General features: G+C 35.6%; 1 protein-coding gene across 1 annotated transcript; it reads right to left on the bottom strand.

Annotated features, from left to right (window-relative positions):
• Window positions 1–504: 504 nt before the first annotated feature.
• LOC108458872 (uncharacterized) lies at window positions 505–25313 on the bottom strand. Its single transcript, XM_053032087.1, has 2 exons — window positions 25247–25313; window positions 505–1277 (listed from the first exon to the last, which is right to left on the bottom strand). Exons 1-2 carry the CDS (start codon window positions 25311–25313, stop codon window positions 505–507), a joined length of 840 nt encoding a protein of 279 aa, XP_052888047.1.
• Between the last annotated feature and the right edge of the window lie 416 nt (window positions 25314–25729).

Genomic DNA, 25729 nt, shown 5'->3' with positions numbered 1-25729 from the left:
TGTGAGTCTAGTTTCTCTAGAAACAAACGACATAAGTGTTGGAGCCCTGTACAGGAAGATATCTAAGTTGTAGTGCACAAAGGTCAGTGTAGTCGAACCCTGAAATAGGGGAGACTTCAACTAATAAACTGTACCAATTGGCCGGACCAAAAATTCTAAAAATAAATCCATGGATGGATATATGAGTCTAAATTCAGGGAAAATTTACGGATTTGGTTTTAGAGTTCTGGAACTAGAGATATGATTTTTAAGGTAGCAGTGACGCAGTTAACTAGCCTGCCTGGAACAGAAAAAGGAAAACAAAAAAAAAAATTTCCAAGAGAGGAATAAGTAAAGTAAGCCCGGTAACACCTCGTGGTCAAATCCGGTGACGGTCACGGGTTTGGGGTGTTACAATCAAGGTTTTATAGGGTAATGCCAAAGATAGGAAGATTGAGGAAGAGATTTCATTTATCCATATCGATCAACTCAGTAGGAAGAACATAGCTTTAATGAAAATTTTACCTAGGCAATCACAAAATCATAATTTCCCTTGAATCGATGTCGCAGTTCAAACTCTGGTTTATTCAAAATTTCCTCTACACAACCATTGCTAATTCTTGATACAATAGCTATTAAAACTGTTGTATCAAAGTTGATAAAATCATCGTCATTTGAAAAATCCTCCATCTTAGTAGATTCCACCTTTTTCATTTGTGAAAGAAGAGCATAAAAAGAAGTGCTAGAGCCTAAGTTAGGATTCACGTTCTCTCCTTGATGCTTAGGAGGAAATACTTTTAGAAATGAGTCTTTCACCTCATGCTCAGAACTTATGACATTATTCACAACATGATCAACCTTAATTTCAAGTACACATGCCTCATTATACAACCCTAGAATTACATGAACCCATTCACCTTCAGTTTCCTCGGCAAAATCAAAATCAGAGTCAAAGAATTCCAGAGCTAGCTTGGAGGAACCAAATTCATCCTTAAGTTTCTGATGGTTAAAAATGGTGAGTCCATTTGAAAAGAAAAGGATAATAGAGTAAGGTCTTAAGGTGTTGGTTGACTTTGCTGCAACAAGAACTTGTTGAATTTTAGACTTCAAACCCTTGGTTTTGTTATTTGAATGCCAAGTAATGTAATTCGGGTTTCTATCAGAAACAATAACCCAAACTGGGTTTTTGTTGAGATTACATACAATATGGACGTAGATGGAATTCAAAGAAGCAGCAGCAGAAAGGGTTTTATGTTTACTTGAAAATGAGAGAGGAAGTGGCTTGCGAACACGAGAAACTACAGTTATAAAAGGTTGTTGAAGAATGTAGACAATGTGTGACAGCCCTAATTTGATCTTAGTCGGAAAGTGGTTTCGAGACCACAAAACCGAGTTGTAAAAAAATAATTAATCGTCATATTTAATGCTTAATATATTTGAAAGTGCATGTGTGAAAGTTTCATACTTTAATTTCTTTAATTGTATGTGAAATTTATTAGAAAGGACTTCTATGAGAAAATTTAGAAATGTGCTAGGCAAATGTAAAGTGGCCTATTTATGCATGTTATAAAATAATTTTACTTGCATGTCAAATAACCCTTTTTGGTTATAGTGGCCGGCCATGATGAGGAATTTATATTAAAATAGATGTAAATAATTAGTTAATGGTTGTATAATTGAATTTTGTTAAGTAATAATAATAATAAAAAGAAAAAAAGGTGATAAAAACAAAGCTTCATTCTTTTTGGTTCTTCTTGGCCGAATTGAAGAAAGAAAGAAGGAAAGATTTAGGTCACTTTAAGCTCAAGGAAGGTTAGTTAATTGTGTTAGAATTTAAAATTTTAAGCTTGTTTCTAGTTAATTAGCAAATTTCTTACATAGCCCATGTCAAAATTTGAAATTTTGGTGATGGTTTGAGCATTCGGTTTCGGTTATTAAAGGATGAGCTTGGGTTATGATCTTTATGTTGTATGAAAAATTGTTGAAGAGAAGGGTTTAAGTTAGTCAAATTATAAATTTTAACACTCATGAGTATAATAGCCAAACATATATTTGTTTAATGAATTGAACAAATACCGTGTGAGTGATTGAAATGAATGAGTTTGAGGTTGGATCATATTAAGATTCGGCTTTGTACATAAATATTAAGAATTTGGTATCTTTTTTAATGATTATTGGATGGTAAATAAGGTTATGCATAAGATAAATATTAAGATTATGGTTGACTTGTGTTTAGTGAAGTTCGGCCAAGGACTTTATGTACATGCTTATTCGGTTTAACTAGAGTAAATGTGACGGGTAGATATGACTAGGTTGTAGTTTATTATTGATTCGTTTTACTGTATGAATTAGCTTGTAAATTGGTTTGGATATAGAAAATATTAAGCATGCTTGGTAACGGTAAGGTTATTGATAATATGTCATGACTTTAACTCAATTAGTTGATTGGATAAGAAATGAATTGGATATATATAGATAATATTGACGAACCGCTTAGCTTATGAGTTTATATATTGGTTCGGCTACTAAGCTAGAAAATAATTGTTGGTAACATGGTATCCGTATCTATGCACCTATGTAGATATATATATATATGTGGTATTATAAGTATAATTGTTCATTTCATAAAGTTGTCTAATAGCTCAAGTAAGGATTACTCTATTCGATATGTCCATGAATTGAGGCAATGGGTTCGGTAATTAGCTTAGGACATTCGGGTAATATCACATGTCCGATCATAGTTAAACATTCGATAGTTGTGATTCTTTGGCTATAATATTTGAATATCACTATGGGAAAAATATATGATCGGTTGCCTATTATTTACTTTGAAATGAATCTTAATAAATAGGTATTCGTATATAGTAAAGCTGGACAAGTAATTGAATAAATTTATTTGTTTTATTAAGCTCAAGAGCATAGAGGGTCTAAATCAGATAAAGGAAAAGAGAAAGCAGTCGAGTAGCCTATCCGCAACCGTTCGAATATACCGAGGTAAGTCGTTGAGTAATGAAACTTAGTTTATGATTTGATAAGCCAATTATTTATCTATGAGCATAATAATTAACTTGTGACCTAATGATTCTACTTGAATTACATGACAAAATAAATAAGTAAAGTATTTACTTGTAGCCGTTTGGTTATAGAAATCTTGTGGATTAACGAAACGGGATCACGTTATTTGTTTAGGACTAATGAATCGAACGATGTATGGTTAGTAAACATACTGTAATCGCATTCGAGTATCAGGAATGATATTCAAATGTGATATGATATATAGATGTGTATGCATATATGTTTGAATGTTAATCGGGGTGCAAATCCGAGCTTGGGTTCGAAGGGCTTTTGAGCCAGTGCTAATAACCGAACTTAATTACAAAGGGCTTTTGAGCCAGTGCTAATAAACGAACTTAGTTTCGAAGGGCTTTTGAGCCGTGTCATAACCGGACTTAGTTCAAGGGCCTTGAGCCATGGCCTAATCGAGCTTGGTCTCGAAGGGCTTTGAGCCGTGTTAAGAATCGTGCTTGATTCGAAGGGTGGTTGTGCCGCATAATATTTGAGGTTGAAAACCCATAAGTGTTCGCACGAGAAATCATATAATACATGTGGAAACAATTTTAAACACACGTGCTACTTACCGTAAGATAACCAGGTAAGTAGTTTACTCTCGTTGAGAATACAATTGATTTTAAACTATGACTACGAAATTCGGTAGGTATGCTTAGACCATTGTTAAATCATTCAAATGTTTATGATCTGATCATGATGCATGAGTTCAAGATTAGAGAGTTCAATTTCATAAATATGAGATATATGTGTATATGCAAGAGATTGATATGGAAATTTGAGATGAACAGGATTCGGCTATAGATTGAATTTAAATTGGATATATTGACTTTACCTTTGTGATATGAATGATAAAAATGATACCTTAGTTAGGTTTATATTCGGCCAAAGGATGGAACAAGTAAACTTTGAAATTATTATGCCACTCTTTTAAATGATTTCATTACTTAAAACTTACTAAGCATCGAAGTGCTTAATCTTTTGCTTAAATTCTCTGTTTTATAGATTTTGTTCGTCAGCTATCGGACTCGGAGGTGTCAAAGTCGAATTCATCCACACTATCTAAGCCACTTTTTGGTACTCTTCAGTTGAATTTGATAATGGCATGTATAGGGCTAACCCTTGTTGTTAATTAAGTATCTTTTGGTAATGTATAGTCGTATAGCCATGCGAAAATGGCTTGTATATTTTGAGTATAACATTATGATCATTTTGTATATATGGTCTTATGATATGGTTATTAAGTGGTGTGGAAATGTTTGGTAATGATTAGCCATTGGAATGGCCAATCATGGTCCTATTGGTGCTACGTATGTCATGGCTAATCGTGATTATACTTGGAAATAATGTATGTCAAAATACTAGTTGATTCATGGAAAACTATGAAATAGGTGAAATTTACCTTAAAATAGATGCTGACAGCAGCAGTGATGTGAGTTTGAAAACTCACTAAAAATAGTAGAAATGGAATCAAATAAGGAATAAATTATGTAATCGAATCTTGATGAGTCTATTTTCATATTAAATAAACAAAACAACCATATGAGCCGTATTTTATGAGATGTTTAAGTTTTCGTGAAATAGGGCCAGAGCGATTTCTGGATCCCCTGTTCTAACTTTGGAAATTCACCATAAATTAACCAGAGATAATTAGAAGTCATGATTTATATGTAAAGATTCCTTTTTTAGTGTAGTTTGATTAGAAACAAACGGCATAAGTATTGAAGCCCTGTACAGGGAGATATCTAAGTCGTAATGTATGAAGGTCAGAGTAGTCGAACCCTGAAATAGGGGAGACTTTAACTAATAAACTGTACTAATTGGCTTGACCAAAAATTCTAGAAAAACAATTAGTAAATATAAGCATGAGTCTAGTTTTAGGAAAAATTTACGGAATTGGATTTCGAGTTTTGGAACTCGAGATATGAATTTTAGAGTGACTGTGATGCAGTTAGCCAGCTCGTCTGGAAATTTTAAAAATAAATTGTATGAGCTGTTTAGGTAAGGAATTAAGTCCGTCAGCACCTCGTGTTCGACTCCGGCAACGGTCTCGGGTACGGGGTGTTACATTTAATTAGTATCAGAGCTACGGTTTAGTCGATTCTAGGACTACCGTAATACGTAGGGGAATAGCTATACATGCCATTATGTGTTTATCTGATAGTGTGGTGATTTCGGCGATTAAAAATGTGTTTATTTATAGTAATGGATCCCGATCCCAACCGAGCGGTAGCTGATGATGTTGAGAGTGTAGCACCTGCTCTCGCACATGGGACAGCGCCGGTGGACTCTCAACCTATTGCTAGTAATCAGAATGATGAAGCTAGGCAGGGTTTTTATAGCGTGATGAATGATTGGTTCAATCAGTATATTCGAACTAATACGGCTGTCCCACAACCCCCACCCCCGACTAATACAAACCCTGCACCTGTAATATCTCCTGGAGTTGACTCGTCGAGGTTGAACAAGCCCCCGGTTGATAGGATTCGGAAGCATGGGGCTCTTGAGTTCAAGGCTCTTGATAGTGATGATCTTTGAAGCGGTGAGTTTTGGCTTGATAATACCATTCGTGTGTTCGATGAATTATCGTGCACACCTGATGAATGTTTAAAATGTGCTATATCTCTGTTATGTGATTCTGCCTACTATTGGTGGAATACTTTGTTTTCTGTCGTGCCGAGAGAACGGGTTACTTGGGAATTCTTTCAAACCGAGTTCCGCAAGAAATATATCAGTCAAAGATTCATCGATCAGAAACGGAAAGAATTTCTTGAGCTTAAGCAGGGTTCTATGTCAGTTACTGATTATGAGTGAAAGTTTGTCAGACTTAGTAAATACGCTCGGTAATGTGTTTCATCCGAGGCTATCATGTGTAAATGCTTCGAGGACGGGTTGAACGAAGATATAAAACTGTATGTTGGCATTCTTGAAATTAGAGAATTTGTAGTACTTGTCGAACGAGCTTGCAAAGCCGAAGAGCTCAATAAGGAGAAAAGAAAAGCTGAAGTGGAAGTAAGAGAATTTCGTAAGAGGTCTTCGGGAAAGCCCTTTCAACAATCATCAAAGAAATTTAAAAGTGATCCAGGCCGATCTAAAGACACTTTGGGCTTTTCGAGACGAGATCGTGATCGACCCCCGTGAGTACGTGAGTCACTTTGGTTGCCGTGTTGGAAATGATCGTCGGGACGGAGACGAGTGCCGATATTCCTAGAAATGGCATTCGGGGAGTTGTAGATTCCATGACCGCTCCTGTTATAAGTGCAGATCAGCTGACCACTTTTTCAAGGATTGCCTAAGACTGTCTGAACAGAATGTAAATCAGAGTGGGAAACCGGGTGCTACTACTGCTCGAGGTAGACCATCTAAAAATGAGGGAAATGCTAGTGGCGGTCAGAGAGGATCTAGAGGTGTTACCACCAAATCTGAGGCTCGTGCTCCTGCTAGAGCTTATGCTATACGTGCACGCGAGGATGCTTCTTCGCCTGATGTTATTACCGGTACATTCACTCTCTTTGATACTGATGTGATTGCTTTGATTGACCCTGGTTCTACTCATTCTTATATATGTAAGACTTTAGCATCCAGTAAGACTTTACCTGTTGAGTCTACTGAGTTCGTTATTAGAGTGTCAAATCCCTTGGGTCATTATGTGCTTGTTGATAAGGTGTGTAAGAAATGTCCCCTAGTAATCCGAGGTTCTTATTTTCTGGCCGATTTGATGCTTTTACCGTTTGATGAATTTGATGTTATCCTTGGTATGGATTGGTTGACCGTACATGATGCAGTGGTGAATTGCAAAAGAAAAACTATTGATTTGAAATGTGTAAATAATGAGATAATTCGAGTTGAGTCTACTAACTTGAATGCATTGCCAGCAATAATATCTTTGATGTTGGCTTAGAAATATGTGAAAAAGGGATGTGAAGCATATCTTGCGTACGTACTTGATAGCAAAGATTCAGAAAAGAGACTTGAGTCAGTGCCAGTGGTTTGTGAGTATTCAGATGTTTTCCCTGAGGAGTTACCAGGATTACCACCCGTTCGAGAGGTTGAATTCAGTATCGAACTAGTACCTGGTACCACTCCAATTTCGATAGCTCCGTATCGTATGGCACCAACGGAATTGAAAGAATTGAAAACTCAGTTGCAAGAGTTGACGGATAGAGGTTTTGCTCGACCGAGTTTTTCACCTTGGGGTGCACCAGTATTGTTTGTGAAAAAGAAGGACGGAACCATGAGACCTTGCATCGACTATCGTCAGTTGAATAAAGTAACAATAAAGAATAAATATCTGTTACCGCGTATTGATGATTTGTTCGATCAACTGAAAGGAGCCTCTGTATTTTCGAAGATAGATTTGAGATCGGGTTATTACCAATTGCGAGTTCGAGACTCAGATATACCCAAAACTGCTTTCAGAACGAGATACGGTCACTACGAGTTCTTAGTGATGCCGTTTGGGCTCACTAATACCCTTGCGGTATTTACGGATTTGATGAATCAGATCTTCAAACCGTATTAGGATTGGTTTGTAGTTGTGTTTATCGATGACATTTTGGTCTATTCGAGAGATGAAATCGAACATGCTGAGCACCTGAGATTAGTGTTACAGATTTTATGGGATAAGCAGTTATATGCTAAGTTTAGTAAATGTGAGTTCTGGTTGAGAGAAGTTAACTTCTTGGGTCATGTGGTATCTGCATCGGGTATTCGGGTTGATCCGAGTAAAATTTCAGCCATACTTAACTGGAAGCCTCCAAGGAATATTACTGAAGTCCGGAGCTTTTTAGGACTTGCCGGGTATTACAGACGCTTTGTAAAGGGTTTCTCGATGATAGCCATACCAATGACAAAACTACTACAGAAAGATGTTAAATTTGAATGGTCAGAGAAATGTCAGAAAAGTTTCGATCAATTGAAAACTTATTTAACTGAAGCTCCTGTATTAGTGCAGCCCGAACCTGGTAAAGAGTTTGTCATCTACAGTGATGCCTCCTTACTTGGACTGGGTTATGTGTTGATGAAAGAAGGCCGAGTTGTAGCTTATGCATCGAGGCAATTGAAGCCGCATAAGAAAAACTATCCGACTCATGATCTCGAATTAGCTGCCATTGTTTTCGCTTTAAAAATTTAACGTCACTACTTGTTTGGTGAAAGGTGCCACGTATATTCGGATCATAAAAGTCTCAAATATTTGATGACTCAAAGAGATTTGAATCTGCGACAAAGACGTTGGCTTGAGTTGTTAAAGGATTATGAGCTTGTCATTGACTATCACCCGGGAAAGGCTAATGTGGTTGCTAATGCTTTAAGTCGTAAATCACTGTTTGCTTTACGAGCGTTGAATGTACACTTATCCGTTTTATCCGATAATGTGTTAGTAGTAGAATTAAAGGCCGAACCATTATTGATTCATCAAATTTGTAAAGCTCAGAAAGTCGATGATGAATTGGTTGCAAAACGGGCTGAATGTGTTTCGAATTTGGAGTCAGAGTTTCAAATAGATGATAACGATTGTTTGAGATTCAGAAGTCGATTATGTGTTCCAAGAAATTCAGAACTTATTTTGATGATTCTGAACAAAGCTCATTGTGGCCGTACGTCAATTCACCCGGGGAGTACGAAGATGTACAACGACCTGGGACGTCAGTTTTGGTGGCATGGTATGAAACGAGACATTTCTGATTTTGTTTCGAAGTGTTTAATATGTCAACAAGTGAAAGCAGAACACCAAGTGCCTTCGGGATTACTTCAGCCGATCATGATACCTGAATGGAAGTGGGATCGAGTCACGATGGATTTTGTATCTGGGTTTCCATTGTCATCAAGCAAGAAGGATACGATCTGGGTTATTGTTGATAGACTGAAAAAGTCGGCTCATTTTATTCCTGTACGTATGGATTACTCCCTTGACAAGTTAGCTGAAATGTATGTATCTCAGATTGTAAGGTTACATGGAGTACCTATTTCTATTGTGTCAGATAGAGATCTGAGATTCACATCGCGATTTTGGAAGAAATTACAAGAAGCTTTGGGTACCAAGTTGCATTTTAGCACCGCTTTTCATCCTCAGACTGATAGTCAATCTGAACGGATAATTCAGATACTCGAAGATATGTTGAGATGTTGTATCCTCGAGTTTAGTGGTTCATGGGAACAGTATTTACATTTGATCGAGTTCGCTTACAATAATAGTTTTTAATCAAGCATTAAAATGGCACCTTACGAGGCTTTGTACGGTCGTAAATGTCATACACCATTGTTTTGGACCGAGCTCAGTGAAAGTAGAATTCTCGGAGTTGATTTGATCAAAGATGCTGAGCAGAAAGTAAAAATAATTCGTGAAAGTTTAAAGGCAGCTTTAGATCGTCAGAAGTCGTACGCGGATTTGAAACGAAAAGACATTGAGTATCAAGTGGGAGACAAAGTGTTTCTTAAAGTTTCACCTTGGAAAAAGATACTCAGATTTGGCTGTAAGGGCAAGTTGAGTCCGAGGTTCATTGGGCCGTATGAAATATCCGAATGAGTTGGTCCAGTTGCATATAGATTGATTTTACCCCCTGAACTCGAAAAGATTCACAATGTTTTTCATGTTTCTATGCTCAGACGTTATAGATCCGATCCATCGCACAAAATTAACCCATCAGAGGTTGAAATACAATCTGATTTGAGTTATGAAGAAGAATTGATTTGTATCCTAGCTCGCGAGGTGAAAGAGTTGGGAAACAAAACAGTTCCATTAGTGAAGGTGTTATGGCTCAAGCACGGAATTGAAGAAGCTACTTGGGAATCTGAGAACTCTATAAAAGAACGATACCCAAATCTATTTACTGGTAAGATTTTCGGGGACAAAAATGTCTTAAGTGGGGGAGAGTTGTGACATCCCTAATTTGATCTTAGTCGGAAAGTGGTTTCGAGACCACAAAACCGAGTTGTAAAAAAATAATTAATCGTCATATTTAATGCTTAATATATTTGAAAGTGCATGTGTGAAAGTTTCATACTTTAATTTCTTTAATTGTATGTGAAATTTATTAGAAAGGACTTATGTGAGAAAATTTAGAAATGTGCTAGGCAAATGTAAAGTGGCCTATTTATGCATGTTATAAAATAATTGTACTTACATGTCAAATAACCCTTTTTGGTTATAGTGGCCGGCCATGATGAGGAATTTATATTAAAATAGATGTAAATAGTTAGTTAATGGTTGTATAATTGAATTTTGTTAAGTAATAATAATAATAAAAAGAAAAAAAGATGATAAAAACAAAGCTTCATTCTTTTTGGTTCTTCTTGGCCGAATTGAAGAAAGAAAGAAGGAAAGATTTCGGTCACTTTAAGCTCAAGGAAGGTTAGTTAATTGTGTTAGATTTTAAAATTTTAAGCTTGTTTCTAGTTAATTAGCAAATTTCTTACATAGCCCATGTCAAAATTTGAAATTTTGGTGATGGTTTGAGCATTCGGTTTCGGTTATTAAAGGATGAGCTTGGGTTATGATCTTTATGTTGTATGAAAAATTGTTGAAGAGAAGGGTTTAAGTTAGTCAAATTATAAATTTTAACACTCATGAGTATAATAGCCAAACATAGATTTGTTTAATGAATTGAACAAATACCGTGTGAGTGATTGAAATGAATGAGTTTGAGGTTGGATCATATTAAGATTCGACTTTGTACATAAATATTAAGAGTTTGATATCTTTTTTAATGATTATTGGATGGTAAATAAGGTTATGCATAAGATAAATATTAAGATTATGGTTGACTTGTGTATAGTGAAGTTCGGCCAAGGACTTTATGTACATGCTTATTCGGTTTAAGTAGAGTAAATGTGACGGGTAGATATGACTAGGTTGTAGTTTATTATTGATTCGTTTGACTATATGAATTAGCTTGTAAATTGGTTTGGATATAGTAAATAATAAGCATGCTTGGTAACGGTAAGGTTATTGATAATATGTCATGACTTTAACTTAATTAGTTGATTGGATAAGAAATGAATTGGATATATATATATAATATTGACGAACCGCTTAGCTTATGAGTTTATATATTGGTTCGGCTACTAAGCTAGAAAATAATTGTTGGTAACATGGTAACCGTGTCTATGCACCTATGTAGATATATATATATATGTGGTATTTTAAGTATAATTGTTCATTTGATAAAGTTGACTAATAGTTCAAGTAAGGATTACTCTATTCGATATGTCCATGAATTGAGGCAATGGGTTCGGTAATTAGCTTAGGACATTCGGGTAATATCACATGTCCGATCATAGTTAAACATTCGATAGTTGTGATTCTTTGGCTATAATACTTGAATATCACTATGGGAAAAATATATGATCGGTTGCCTATTATTTACTTTGAAATGAATCTTAATAAATAGGTATTCATATATAGTAAAGTTGGACAAGTAATTGAAGAAATTTATTTGTTTTATTAAGGTCGAGAGCATAGAGGGTCTAAATCAGATAAAGGAAAAGAGAAAGCAGTCGAGTAGCCTATCCGCAACCGTTCAAATATACCAAGGTAAGTCGTTGAGTAATGAAACTTAGTTTATGATTTGATAAGGCAATTATTTATCTATGAGCATAATAATTAACTTGTGACCTAATGATTCAACTTGAATTACATGACAAAATAAATAAGTAAAGTATTTACTTGTAGCCGTTTGGTTATAGAAATCTTGTGGATTAACGAAACGGGATCACGTTATTTGTTTAGGACTAATGAATCGAACGATGTATGGTTAGTAAACATACTGTAATCGCATTCGAGTATCAGGAATGATATTCAAATGTGATATGATATATAGATATGTATGCATATATGTGTGAATGTTAATCGGGGTGCAAATCCGAGCTTGGGTTCGAAGGGCTTTTGAGCCAGTGCTAATAACCGAACTTAATTACGAAGGGCTTTTGAGCCAGTGCTAATAAGCGAACTTAGTTTCGAAGGGCTTTTGAGTCAGTGTCATAACCGGACTTAGTTCCGAAGGGCCTTCGAGCCAGTGGCCTAATCCGAGCTTGGTCTCAAAGGGCTTTGAGCTAATGTTAAGAATCGTGCTTGATTCCGAAGGGTGGTTGTGCCGGCATAATATTTGAGGTTGAAAACCCATAAGTGTTCGCACGAGAAATCATATAATACATGTCGAAACAATTTTAAACACCTGTGCTACTTACTGTAAGATAACCAGGTAAGTAATTCTCTCTCGTTGAGAATACAATTGATTTTAAACTATGACTACGAAATTCGGTAGGTATGCTTAGACCATTGTTAAATCATTCAAATGTTTATGATCTGATCATGATGCATGAGTTCAAGATTAGAGAGTTCAATTTCATAAATATGAGATATATGTGTATATGCATGAGATTGATATGGAAATTTGAGATGAACAGGATTCGGCTATAGATTGAATTTAAATTGGATATATTGACTTTACCTTTGTGATATGAATGATAAAAATGATACCTTAGTTAGGTTTATATTCGGCCAAAGGATGGAACAAGTAAACTTTGAAATTATTATGCCACTCTTTTAAATGATTTCATTACTTAAAACTTACTAAGCATCAAGTGCTTAATCTTTTGCTTAAATTCTCTTTTATAGATTTTGTTCGTCACCATCGGACTCGGAGGTGTCAAAGTCGAAGTCATCCACTCTATCTAAGCCACTTTTTGGTACTCTTCAGTTGAATTTGAAAATGGCATGTATAGGGCTAACCCTTGTTGTTAATTAAGTATCTTTTGGTAATGTATATTCATTAGAATTAAGTGACCCAAATTCTTATTTAAATAAAATACGATGGAAAATAAAATAAAAGTAAAATCCATATAGAACTAGACTTCTTTTATTTTATTTTAGAATAAGGTTTTAAACCTTATTAAACTCCATCTATTTTATATTGATTAGGATAAGGTGTTTCAATCCTACTAGAATATGGCTTTGCAAGCCTATAAATAGACATAGTCTATTCCTCTTGTATTAGAGTAAAAATTTTTCGACATAGTGAATTTTCTTCTCCTCTTGCCTGTGGTTTTTTTCCGAAAGGGTTTCACGTAAAATTTATGTGTTCTTTATTTTTATTTATTTTATTCTATTTTATTTTTCACAAATTGGTATCTGAGCTTAGGGTTATTCATCTCGATCACGGTAATGGCGTCTTTGAAGTATGAAATTACTTGTTGGATCGCAACACAGATTTGCGTTGTGGCAAATTAAGATGCAAGCGGTTCTTGCAGATGGATCTTGAGGATGCCCTGCTAGGATAGATAAGATGCCTTCGACATTAATGATGAAGAGAAGAAGCGTAAGGATCGAAAGGCATTAACACAATTACATCGCATTTGTCCAACGAAATTTTGCGGGATGTGATGAAAGAGAAAACTGCCACGCATTATGGAAGAGGCTAGAACAAATATGTATGTCGAAAACTCTAACAAGCAAGTTGCATATGAAGCGGCGTCTTTATGCTCATCGTTTGGAGGAAGGTGCGTCGTACACGAACACTTAATGTGTTTAAAGAAATTCTCTCAAACTTGGAGGCCATGGAGGTTCAAGATGATAAGGAAGATCTAGGGTTGATTCTACTTTGTTCGTTGCCCCATCTTATTCAACCTTTAGAGACACGATTTTATATAGCCATGAGTCTCTCACAGTTGATGAGGTTTATGATTCTTTAACCTCGTATGATAAGATGAAGCATCTTGTGGTTAAACCCAACTCTCGGGAGAGGGTCTCATTGTTCGTGGGAGACAAGACCGAATGTTGATGATGATCGTGGTAGAACACGAGAACGGAATCCTCATGGTAAATCTAAGGGTAGATCGAAATCTTCAAGCAGAGGTAAAACTTGCAACTTCGCAAGAAGAAAGGGCACATTAAATCTGAGTGCTATAAGCTACAAAATAAGATTAAAAGGGAGGTCTGCGAATCAAAAGGGAAAACAACGGAAAATTCGGTGAAGGCGATGTTGTAAAAGACTACAACGATGGTGAACTTCTAGTTGCTTCATCAATGATTCTAAAGTGGCGAGGAGTGGATACTTGATTCAGTTGCACCTTCCACATGAGTCCTAATCGGGATTGGTTTACAACTTATGAAACAATGATCTGTAGGTGTTGTTTTGATGGGAAATAATGCTTCATGTAAAATCGCGGTGTTGGAACAATTAAAGTTAAGATGTTTGATGGAGTTGTCGAACACTTAGTGACGTGCGGCATGTTCCGAATTGAAAAGAAATTTAATTTCGTTGAGTACTCTTGATTCAAAAGGGTGCAGATACACAAACTGAAAGTGGGGTTTTAAAGATTTCAAAGGGTCCCTTGTTGTGATGAAAGGGCAAAGAAAGATTGCCAAGTTATATGTTTCTGAGGGTTCTCTTTATTCTCGGTGATGCAAATTGTCGCTTCCTCTTCCTTGTCGATGATGATATTACTAAACTTTGGCATATGCGCCTAGGGCATATGAGTGAGAATGGCATGGCGAAATTAAGCAAAGAGGACTTCTTAATGGGCAAGGAATTTGCAAACCGAATTTCGTGAGCACCTTGTGTTTTGGGAAGCAAAGAGAGTTCGATTCACTAGAGGAATCCATAACACGAAGGAAACGTTGGAGTATATCCATTACGATCGTGGGGGCCGTCAGAGTGCCTTGAGAGGTGGAGCTAATTATATGCTAACCTTTATTGATGATTTTTCCGAAAAGTTTGGGCGTTCTTCCCAAGCGAAAAGCGATGTGTTTTCCACATTTAAGTCTTGGAAAATTATGATTGAAAAACAGACGGAAAACAGATAAAATACCTCCGCATGCAGACAATGGCTTAGAGTTCGCTCGATGAGTTTAATAGATTGTGCAAGTCGAAGGATCATGAGACACTTGACGGTTCGTCATACTCCACAAAGAAAAGCGGCGTTGCGAGCGAATGAACGAACGATCATGGAGAAGGTTCGATGTATGTTGTCAAATGCCAACTTACCGAAGTCATTTTGGGCAGAAGCAGCCTCTACTGCATGTTTTTTGATCAACTGATCTCCATCCGTTGCCATTGAGAAAAAGACTCCACAAGAGGTATGGTCTGGTAATCCTGCTAATTATTCTGATTTAAAGATTTTTGGGTGTCCTGCGTATGCTCATGTTGATAATGGAAAATTGGAACCGAGATCCATTAAATGCGTTTTTCTTGGTTATAAAGCTGGTGTAAAAGGCTATAAGTTATGGTGTCCTGAAAATAGAAAAGTTGTGATTAGCGAGAGATGTTGTTTTTGATGAAGCGCTATGCTACCTAACTTATCTCTTAAAGACTCTTCCAATAAAGAAAACCAAAAGCGGTGGAGCATCAGTTAATACGAAATCAACTCCTCAAGCCAAGACAAAAATTGAGAATAGAGTTGCTTCTTCACCGCAATACTCTATCGCCAAAAACAGGACAAGAAGAGAAATTAAACCTCCAAAGAAGTATGCCGAGGTTGATCTAGTTGCTTATGCTTTAAATGTGGTGAAGATATAGATGCGAATCAAGAGCCATTTAATTATTCGAGGCGATTAGTGTGAAGACTCGAAAAAGTGGATGTTTGCTATGCAAGAGGAGATGGAATCACTCCACAAAAAGCGAACATGGGATCTTGTAAAACTTCCTAAAGGTAAAAAGGCATTCGTTGTAAATGGGTGTTTAAAAAGAAAGAAGGGACTCAGGAGTTGAAGAACCCGGATATAAAGCAAGGCTTGTTGCAAAGGGTTACTGATCAAATTCGAGTGGACTTCACAGATGTGTTCTCTCCAGGTTGTTAAGCATAGTTCGATTCGAGCTTTGCTTGGTATTGTGGCCATGCATGATTTGGAGCTTGAGCGGTTAGATGTAAAAGCGCATTTTGCATGGAGAACTTGAGGAAGATATTTACATGCAACAACCAGAGGGTTTTATAGTCTCGAAAAAGAGGACTATGTTTGCTTCTGAAAAAGTCCCTTTACGGTTTGAAACAGATCACCAAGACAAGTGGTACAAGTGGTTTGATTCCTTTATGACTTCTCATGATTTCAAAAGAAGTAGTTTTGACAGTTGTGTCTACTTTAAGAAAAACAGTGATGGTTCTTTTGTGTATCTACTTCTTTATGTTGATGACATGTTGATAGCGATAAAAGATAAAGAGAGATAAGAAAGGTTAAAGCCCAACTAAGTGAAGAATTTGAGATGAAAGATTTAGGACCAGCAAAGAAGATACTTGGTATGGAGATTCTCGAGATAGAAAAGCAAGTAAATTGTACCTAAGTCGGAAGGGTACATTGAGAAAGTTCTTTGCGGGTTCAATATGCAGAGTGCTAAGCTGTTAGTACTCCTTTAGCGACCATTTCGGACTTTCATCGGCCTTATCTCCTCAATCGATAATGAGATTGAGTACATGTCACATGTTCCATACTCTAGTGCAATGGGATCTCTCATGTATGCTATGGTTTGTTCACGTCCGTTTATCATATGCGATCGGTCGATTAGCGATACATGGCGAGTCTGGTAAAGAACACTGAAAGCGATTCGATGGATTTTAAGATACTTACGAGGCACTACTAATGTTTGCTTACGTTTGGAAGAACTAAAGATGGAGTTATAGGGTATGTTGATGCTGATTTTCTTGGAGACCTTGATAGAAGAAGATCTCTCACGAGTTACGTCTTTACAATCGGAGGTTGTGCAATTAGTTGGAAAGCCACTTTGCAAACTACGGTCGCTTTGTCTACCAAAGTGAGTACATGGCGATTCATGAGGCTTGTAAAGAAGCTATTTGGTTGAAGGGACTATTTAGTGAACTCAATGAAGACCTTCAAATCAGCCACGATATTTTGTGACGATCAGTGCCATCTTTCTTACAAAAGATCAAATGTTTCATGAGAGAACAAAACACATTGATATTCGGTATCATTTTGTTCGTGATATTATTGCTCGTGGTGATATTGTTGTGAGCAAAATTAGCACTCATGAAAATCCTGCAGATATGATGACTAAGTCACTTCCTATAACCAAGTTTGAGCATTGCTTAGACTTGGTTGGTGTTCATTGTTGAAGTTAAACCCTTAAGGGGTTTTTGGAAGAGGTGAAGAACTTGTTTATTGAAAGTTCGCGATGAAGAACTTGTTCATTGAGAATTTGTGTCAAGGTGGAGATTGTTAGAATTAAGTGACCCAAATTCTTATTTAAATAAAATACGATGGAAAATAAAATAAAAGTAAAATCCATATAGAACTAGACTTCTTTTATTTTATTTTAGAATAAGGTTTTTAAACCTTATTAAACTCCATCTATTTTATATTGATTAGGATAAGGTGTTTCAATCCTACTAGAATATGGCTTTGCAAGCCTATAAATAGACATAGTCTATTCCTCTTGTATTAGAGTAAAAATTTTTCGACATAGTAAATTTTCTTCTCCTCTGCCCGTGGTTTTTTTCCTGAAAGGGTTTCCACGTAAAATTTATGTGTTCTTTATTTTTATTTATTTTATTCTATTTTATTTTTCACATATTCGTATAGCCATGCGAAAATGGCTTGTATATTTTGAGTATAACATTATGATCATTTTGTATATATGGTCTTATGATATGGTTATTAAGTGGTGTGGAAATGTTTGGTAATGATTAGCCATTGGAATGGCCAATCATGGTCCTATTGATGCTACGTATGTCATGGCTAATCGTGATTATACTTGGAAATAATGTATGTCAAATTACTAGTTGATTCATGGAAAACTATGAAATAGGTGAAATTTACCTTAAAATAGATGCTGACAGCAGCAGTGATGTGGGTTTGAAAACTCACTAAAAATAGTAGAAATGGAATCAAATAATGAATAAATTATGTAATCGAATCTTGATGAGTCTATTTTCATATGAAAGAAACGAAATGACCATTTGAGCCGTATTTTATGAGATGTTTAAATTTTTGTGAAACAGGGCCAGAGCGATTTCTGGATCCCCTATTCTGACTTTGGAAATTCACCATAAATTAAACAGAGATAATTAGAAGTCATGATTTATATGTACAGATTCCTTTTTGAGTCTAGTTTCATTAGAAACAAACGGCATAAGTATTGAAGCCCCGTACAGGGAGATATCTAAGTCGTAATGCATGAAGGCAGAGTAGTCGAGCCCTGAAACAGGGGAGACTTTAACTAATAAACTGTACTAATTGGCCAGACCAAAAATTCTAGAAAAAAAATTAGTAAATATAAGTATAAGTCTAGTTTCAGGAAAAATTTACGGAATTGGATTTCGAGTTTTGGAACTCGAGATATGAATTTTAGAGTGACTGTGATGCAGTTAGCCAGCTCGTCTGGAAATTTTAAAAATGAATTGTATGAGCTGTTTAAGTAAGGAATTAAGTCCGTCAGCACCTCGTGTTTGACTCCGGCAACGGTCTCGGGTACGAGGTGTTACACAATGGCTTCCAGGTGCCCAAGGTTGACGCTGTTCATTCCAAACAAGATAATAAAAACCTTTCGTCATTTTTATGCTTACCATTAAGGTTACACATGCATACGAAACAATATATGTGATGTTCGAACCAGAGTTTTTAAGGTGTGTGCCAATACATTGCAGCTTACTGATAGACAACAAAAGCACCCCAAATTACAGAAGTATAATTTCAGAAGAAAAAGAAATTCCATTTTTCCTTAAATTACAGAAGCACATGCAAAACCCTGAAACAATAGAATTTACCCAAACCCAGAAAAAAAAATTAAAAATAAAGAAACAAAGAAAGGCATAAAATTCAGGCATAAAATTGGTAAGAAGAAAAAAAAAAGAGCTTTATGCTATACCTTAGCCAAGGCCCAGCGAAGAAGAACGAGATTTGCCTGAGAAAGAGAAGAAATGAAACAGCAGCCTGAGAAGAGAAGATATGCGATGGAGTAGAAGATAAAGAACGGGAAGAAGGAAAATGAATGAAAAAGGGAAGAAGAAAACTTTTACCTGGATGAAGAGGAACCGAAAAATGTCTTACAGAAATGAAATCCATAAGACATTTTCCAAAAAACGTAAGTCATTTTACCCGTGTATTGGAAAACATTTTCCATTTTGAAAATGTTTTCAGATAAACAAACACTGGAAAAGCAGGAAAACATTTTCCGGAAAATGTTTTCCTGCAAACAAATGGAGCCTTAAATAAAGAATCAGAAACAGATGATACTCAGTATTATCATAACAATTTAGATAAAATGCAGAGCAGATCAAATATAGATATAAAATAGATCAGGGTTAGATGCATTTTCCTACCCGCATCTGCTACATACCATCTCCGACCATCCCAACACAACATATAGGGTATCAAGTAACCAGCCAGCCCTACACTTTAATTAGTGTCGTACGGCACATTTCAGAGTGATTACAGACTAGCTATCAGATCAATATGCAATAAATTACCAGAATCAGATACAGAATTGTGGCTTAGCCACTCAATTCAATAGATCATTGACTGTTAACACTTTCTTCTTCATACCATTCCCACCGACTACAGATGCAGATTACAAATATCAAATTTCAAGGATGTACATATAGTTAACCAAGTACAATTCATAATCAGATAATGTAGATCATTTTCATTTCAGTTGTCGCATCAATTATATCTATAGATATTCAATTAATCAATTTCAAATTATTGGACATCTAATTATAAGATCTAATTCAGATCATATGAACCCTATGGAAAGCCTATGTTCGATTCGAATGATGCTTACGACCTTAGGGAAACTTTTAGTATTTTGGCCCACATACTCGCGTGGATTCACACGACTTGGGTGTTTGGCCTGTGTCGTCCACACGGCCTATCACATGACCTGGCACATGGTTGTGTGGCTCAAAATAGTGAGTTACACAGTCTGACACACTGCCAAGTGCACACTCATGTGACTCCAATCTCAAAATATCTCTCACACGGCTTGGACACACACACGTGTCCCTAGCCCATGTGACTCTAATTCACAAACAGTGAGTTATACGACCTAAAAAAAAGGCTCTATCCCTAGCCCATGTGACCCTAATTCACAAATAACGAGTTACACAGCCTAGACACACATCTATGTCCCTGGCTCGTGTGACCCCAATTCAAAAATAGTGAGTTACATGGCTTGTTACATGAACTGACACACGGTCGTGTGACATACGCGGCCTACCACATGGCCTAGCACACGACCGTGTGGCATCGACAACCATGTTTTCTCGCATTCAAAATTTGTAGAAAATCAGGTTTTCGTTACACACCTAATGTAGTTTTTACATAAAAGCAATAAGAAAGACTCCGAAACCTAATAACACACAACCAAAGACCAATTCAACAGCTAATTCTCAACCAAACGCTCAAACAGTTGAACCAAATAGTGTTATTTTGAAAACTTCAACGTAGAAGCACGATTCTTGAGAAATTTCTCACTCACATCATTCAAAACAGCGATATATCGAATTAACGTGTTGAAGGAACATTACCCTTAGAATTATTGCCTAAAAAGACAACCAAAACAACACTTTAAACATAGAAATCGAGCCAACGAGTAGAAAACTGATTCTTGACAAAAATAAAATAGTGAAAGTCAACTAATTTTACCCCAAAACTTATACGACCAGTCTTACCATTGAAAGGAGTAATGAAATGCGCCAATAGAGTGCCCAAACAAAAGTAAAAAAGAGGGGAAGAAAACAACAAGAAACTGAAAGAAAAGAAGAAGAAAAGAGGAAAGAAAGGAACGAACATAGAAGAAGAAAATGGGAGTTTAGGAAATTTAATTAATAATAAGGGAAAACAAACTAATTTTTACAGAGTAGCAAAAATATATCCCCACTTCACTTTTGCAGAGACTCAAACACAAGACCAAATAGCAACTAACAAGCACCTAACCACCAAACCAGCAGACTCATTCTTGACATAGATTAACCCATAAATACACTTAAGTTGAAAGCTCAGATATACAGGTTGAATCAAAGGAAATAACAAAATTTTCCAAAAAAGGGACTTGAACCCTAGATCTCAAACACATAACTAAGACACTTAACCACTGATACAGAGACTTACTTATTGACAGAATTTAACAACTGACATTCAAAACTTTAGGGCGTTACATTGGCCTTAAATTCAAAATGACTTCTATTAAAGAGGAGCAATTATTTAAAAACAAATTTAACAAATGTTTTGTTATATCAAAAAGCGGGAGATTATTAAACCAAGCTTTATTTGGTAAAATATTTTGATATAATAAATTAAAGTGTTTTTGAATAAAATTTAAAATTGAACAAAATTGACAAAATTGACAAAATGATTTTTCAATTTGAAGTCGAAGAGATAAAAATTTTGAATATTTACTTTGAACTCTTAGAAAATTTTTTAAACAACTTTAAAATCAAGTTAAAATGATTTTAACAAATCAAACTGTATTTCAAACAAGTCAGAATTGCTTGATACCTTTTTGGCCAAGTATCAAAGATTTTGAAATATCGGTACCCTTCAAATAAACCATACCAAAATGGTATTATATTTTTCACAAAATCAACAAAGTATCGATACGGTATCGATACCTTTTCATAAAGTATCGATAAAAATTGTTTTGGTTTCGATAGTTAAACTCAAACGGTCACTGAATTTAGCATTTATTACAAAAAATATCGATACATTTTTATCTGGTATCAATACTTATTGGTGTAGGTGTATTAAATGCTCTTATTTTCACATCCCCAGCGGCTCTATTAACTACCACAACAACCTCAATGGTTGTAAATCAATTGGAGGGTATAACTACTAGCTTCTAAAGTTCCTACAACAACAAGAAAGCATATTCAAGCAAAATCATCAATCAAACAACTTTTATGTCCAATACTTTCATAATTTTCTTGTATACACTTGTGATCCTTTACTTTCATTCCTTAGTTCAAGTGTATCATAGTTTATTTGAGCTTAATTGGCAAACATTTTGATCTTGTGAGGTTTATTTCTTTGTTTACTTCTTTGTAATTCTTGAGAGGATTTGTTCTTAATATTTGGGTAGAAATCTTAAGGGAGTTGTAAGGTTAAACCTTGTCCTCAAAGATTGAGCAAATTAGTGAATTTGGGAAAATCCTTAGTGGTGGAAAGCTAAGGTAGTGGAGTAGGCAATTGGGGTCGAACCATTCTAAATCTTTGTGTTCATTGTTTCATTTTCTCTCTTTGCTTCCACCAAATTTTTTAAAGGTCAATTCACTCCTCTTTTGGCGACTTTGGTTTGATTTATCGAGCTAACAAATTTTTAATTGTTTACTTAAAAAAAATAAAACTTAACTGTTTAACTAACTAGTAAACTTACAGAGGTACCGGCTTAGGAAAAAAGGTAGTTTAGATACCACTTGTGACAAAAAAAAGGTTTAAGTACCAAAATGAGAGGGGAACATAGTTTAAGTCCTCATTTATTGGTTAAGTTTTTTTAATAGACTTAACGGTTTAACTATCGAAGAAACCAACTTAGAGAAAAAAAGTAGTTTAGATATCACTTATGACTTAAAAAACAATTTATGTACAAAGATGGGAAAAAAGTATAGTTTAGGTAAATTAGTGAACTAATCCAAAAAAAATTACTTATAGAAAACTCTTTTCCTAAATCACTTACGCATTTCAAAAGAAAAGTCACTTTTTCTAATGAAAAAGGCTCAACTATATAAAATTTAAGAGTATCATCCAACACTAACAGTGGATAAATCCGAATAGTCCAAACCAAACTCCAAAGCAACATTCTCATCCATCATCCAATGTACCAAACAATGTGTGACACAATTGGTTGGCTTATGGGTAGGGGTGAGTATTCGATCGAATGGAGTCGAATTGAGTCAAAAAATTTCAAGTTAGTCGAGTTGATGAATCCTATTTTAGCAACCGAATTCAATTTGAATTTTTTTCGAATCGAGTCAAAAAATTTCGAGTCAAGTCGAATTAATGAATCTTTTTATTTATACTCAATGTTCCGTTCACATAGACCGATTATTTTACAAGTTGACGAAGTACAAGCTTTTAGATTAATTTTGAGTAAAGGAAAAAAGGAAAGTGGGGCGATTCTGGAAGGAAAGTAAGACTAATGGGTAAACATTTATCAAAACAACATAGTTTTACCTTTTAATTTGATAGTTTTGACTTTTAACTTTAGAAAAGGTAAACATTTATCTAAACAAAATAGTTTTGTCTTTTTTTTTATTTGGATTTTCGGATAACTAGAATTAGGAGTGAGTGTTTGATTGAATCGAGTGAAACCTTTTGAGCTAAATTAGAAAAACCAATAATGTTAAATTAAAATTTTGTACAATATAACTATTTCCATGTTAGAACACAAAATTTGAAACAATATATATGTGAAAACTTTTTAAGCAAAATAATAATAATAATAATAATAAAAGATATTTTAGTATGATAAACTTGAATCATTAATCACTTATTTAGATTCCAAAATTATTATTTTAAATTTTTATATATCTTTTAGATTTTTTAAAAATTATATTTTTTAAAAAATATAAATTTTAGAATTTCTATAAATATTTTGAATTTTAAAATTATTTTCAAATTTTGAAAATTACTTTGAATTTTTGTATTTTTAAGAGAGATTAATTTACTTATTTTCAAAATTGATAAGGACCAAAACGGTATTTATACAAATTTTTTATTCGAATTATTCGTGTAACACCTTAAATTTTAGGGTTAGAAGTTTTTATTTTTGTGGTTAGGGTCAGTGAGAAGGTTGCGCTATTGCATTTAGTTACGCATTTAAGTGCAAGAATGAACCTGTTGATTTGGTGGTTGAGTGAGTGTTACTAAACCTCTGGGTTCTAAGTTCGAGTCTTGTGTGTGTATTTTGGAGAAATATTTTATTTCTTTTTGTTTTGTTGAGTAGCAGGTTCATTTTAAGTTAATTTATTAAACTATTATTATTAATTTTTATTTATTTTTTATTGGTTTTTTTTTGGGTCTCTGGACGTTCTCCTTTTTCTTTTTTCTTTTTTCTTTTTTTGCTTTTGTTCTTTTTGGCTTCTTCTTTATTTTCCTTTGGAAATAGTTCTTATTGGTGGATCTTGGAGAGTGTCACTCCTCCGTCATCGAGTTAGTATCAAGGCATCTCCGATTGCGAATCAGGTGTAGGTTCTACATTCTTTCTTATTTATTTACGAATTCTCGATTCAACTTAGTGGTAGTCAATATTTTATGCGTGTGTTCGCAAATAGAATATTTACAATGTGGTATCGCTGTCTTATGCTTAGAATTTGTATAATTTGGTATAATTTCAAACTATCGAGGGCTGCGAAGTGCTTTGTAGCTAAAAGCACGTTTTTTGGGGCTATTTTAAGGTAGTTTTGTGAACACACGAGTGGCCACACAAATGTGTGTTGATTCACACAGCCGTGTACTTTTGGGAATTAGGATTTCCGGGCAGATTCGGGTGTCACACAGCCTGGCCACACAGTCGTGTGGCTGATTTGGGGAATTTTGTCGATTTTCACACGGCGTGTCCCCTAGGTACACAAACGTGTGTGATTAGGAATTAGGGATTTAGTGGTTTGGTGTCACACGGTCGTGTGACTAATTTGGGGATTTAGGGATCCCACATGGATGTGTGTTATGGACACATGGTCATGTCTGGTGGGCACACGGGCGTGTGAGACCCTTACAGGGTTGTGTCTGTCTTGCAATCTATTTTAGCACATTTTGGACAGTGAGTTACACGGCCTGTTCACACGGTCGTATCCTTATTTCACACGAGCATGTGCCTCAACCACACGACCGTGTGTCTTACTCCACATGGGCGTTTTGACCCCCACACGGCCTAGGTTTTTCCACACGACCGGAGCACACAACCATGTGGCTTTAAGTCACTTATTTTGGTTTTGTGCGTGTTTTTTATCTAAGAATATGTTTGTGTGTTTCGGCCTGGGTTGATCTTTAGACAGGGTGGCTAAGAATTCTGATTTCGGCTTCGGCTTATGTGTTATCTATGACTGTTGTGTGAGATGTTTGATTTTGAATTTGATCTGTTGGGTGTGTGTGCATATCTATTTCTATCTGATTATCGATTAACGTGTTCATTCTTTTTGTGGGATTGAATGAGTTCATGCACTTGCATAAAGTATTTTGGAATTGGTTGTGAAGAGAAGGGAGACTGATTTTGTTCTGATCTGGCAATTTAACTGCAAGCTTATTTGTATAGTGGTTTACCGCACTGTACAGCACGCATGTCAGCTTTGCTGCGTACCCTTATCTGAACTGGCAGTTTAAACTGCATCGTGACTATACAGTGGATTACCGTATTGCACTGTACTACATATACGTCGGCTCTGCTGCGTATTGATATCTGAGTGGCTTAGTCCACATACACGGTGTGTAAGGTTTGATGGACCTTTCGAGGTCCTATGTGGTGTGTTTCGGTTGGATGAGCTTAATCAACTCTTATGAGGTGTGATTAGGGAACGGAGAGATGTGTTGGCTGGATGGGTGGGTTTTATTACTTGACTACATTTTATACGCATTTGTTTGAAAGATTATCTGACTGTGTGTGACTTGGTGTGCTTGAGTTGTTACGTTCTATTGGAACATTGGTTTCAAGTATGCTTTCTGACTCTGTGATTGTCTGTAAGTCGGTTGCACTCAGGAATTGAGTTTTGTAATTTTGTTTTAAGTCTCATTTTAAACTTACACTGA

The sequence above is a fragment of the Gossypium arboreum genome, chromosome 8 (genome assembly GCF_025698485.1).
Source record: "Gossypium arboreum isolate Shixiya-1 chromosome 8, ASM2569848v2, whole genome shotgun sequence".
Lineage (NCBI taxonomy): Eukaryota > Viridiplantae > Streptophyta > Magnoliopsida > Malvales > Malvaceae > Gossypium > Gossypium arboreum.
Note: the sequence above shows the minus strand (reverse complement) of the source record. Positions and strands in the feature narration are given on the sequence as shown.

What these genes read in the sequence shown, in the direction of transcription:
- LOC108458872 (XM_053032087.1), bottom strand. Translation starts at nt 25,313, where the DNA reads ATGCAGTTTAAACTGCCAGTTCAGATAAGGGTACGCAGCAAAGCTGAC. An exon ending in CATGCGTGCTGTACAGTGCG is followed by an intron (nt 1,278 to 25,246) that starts GTAAACCACTAT and finishes TTATAACTGTAG; the next exon opens with TTTCTCGTGTTCGCAAGCCA.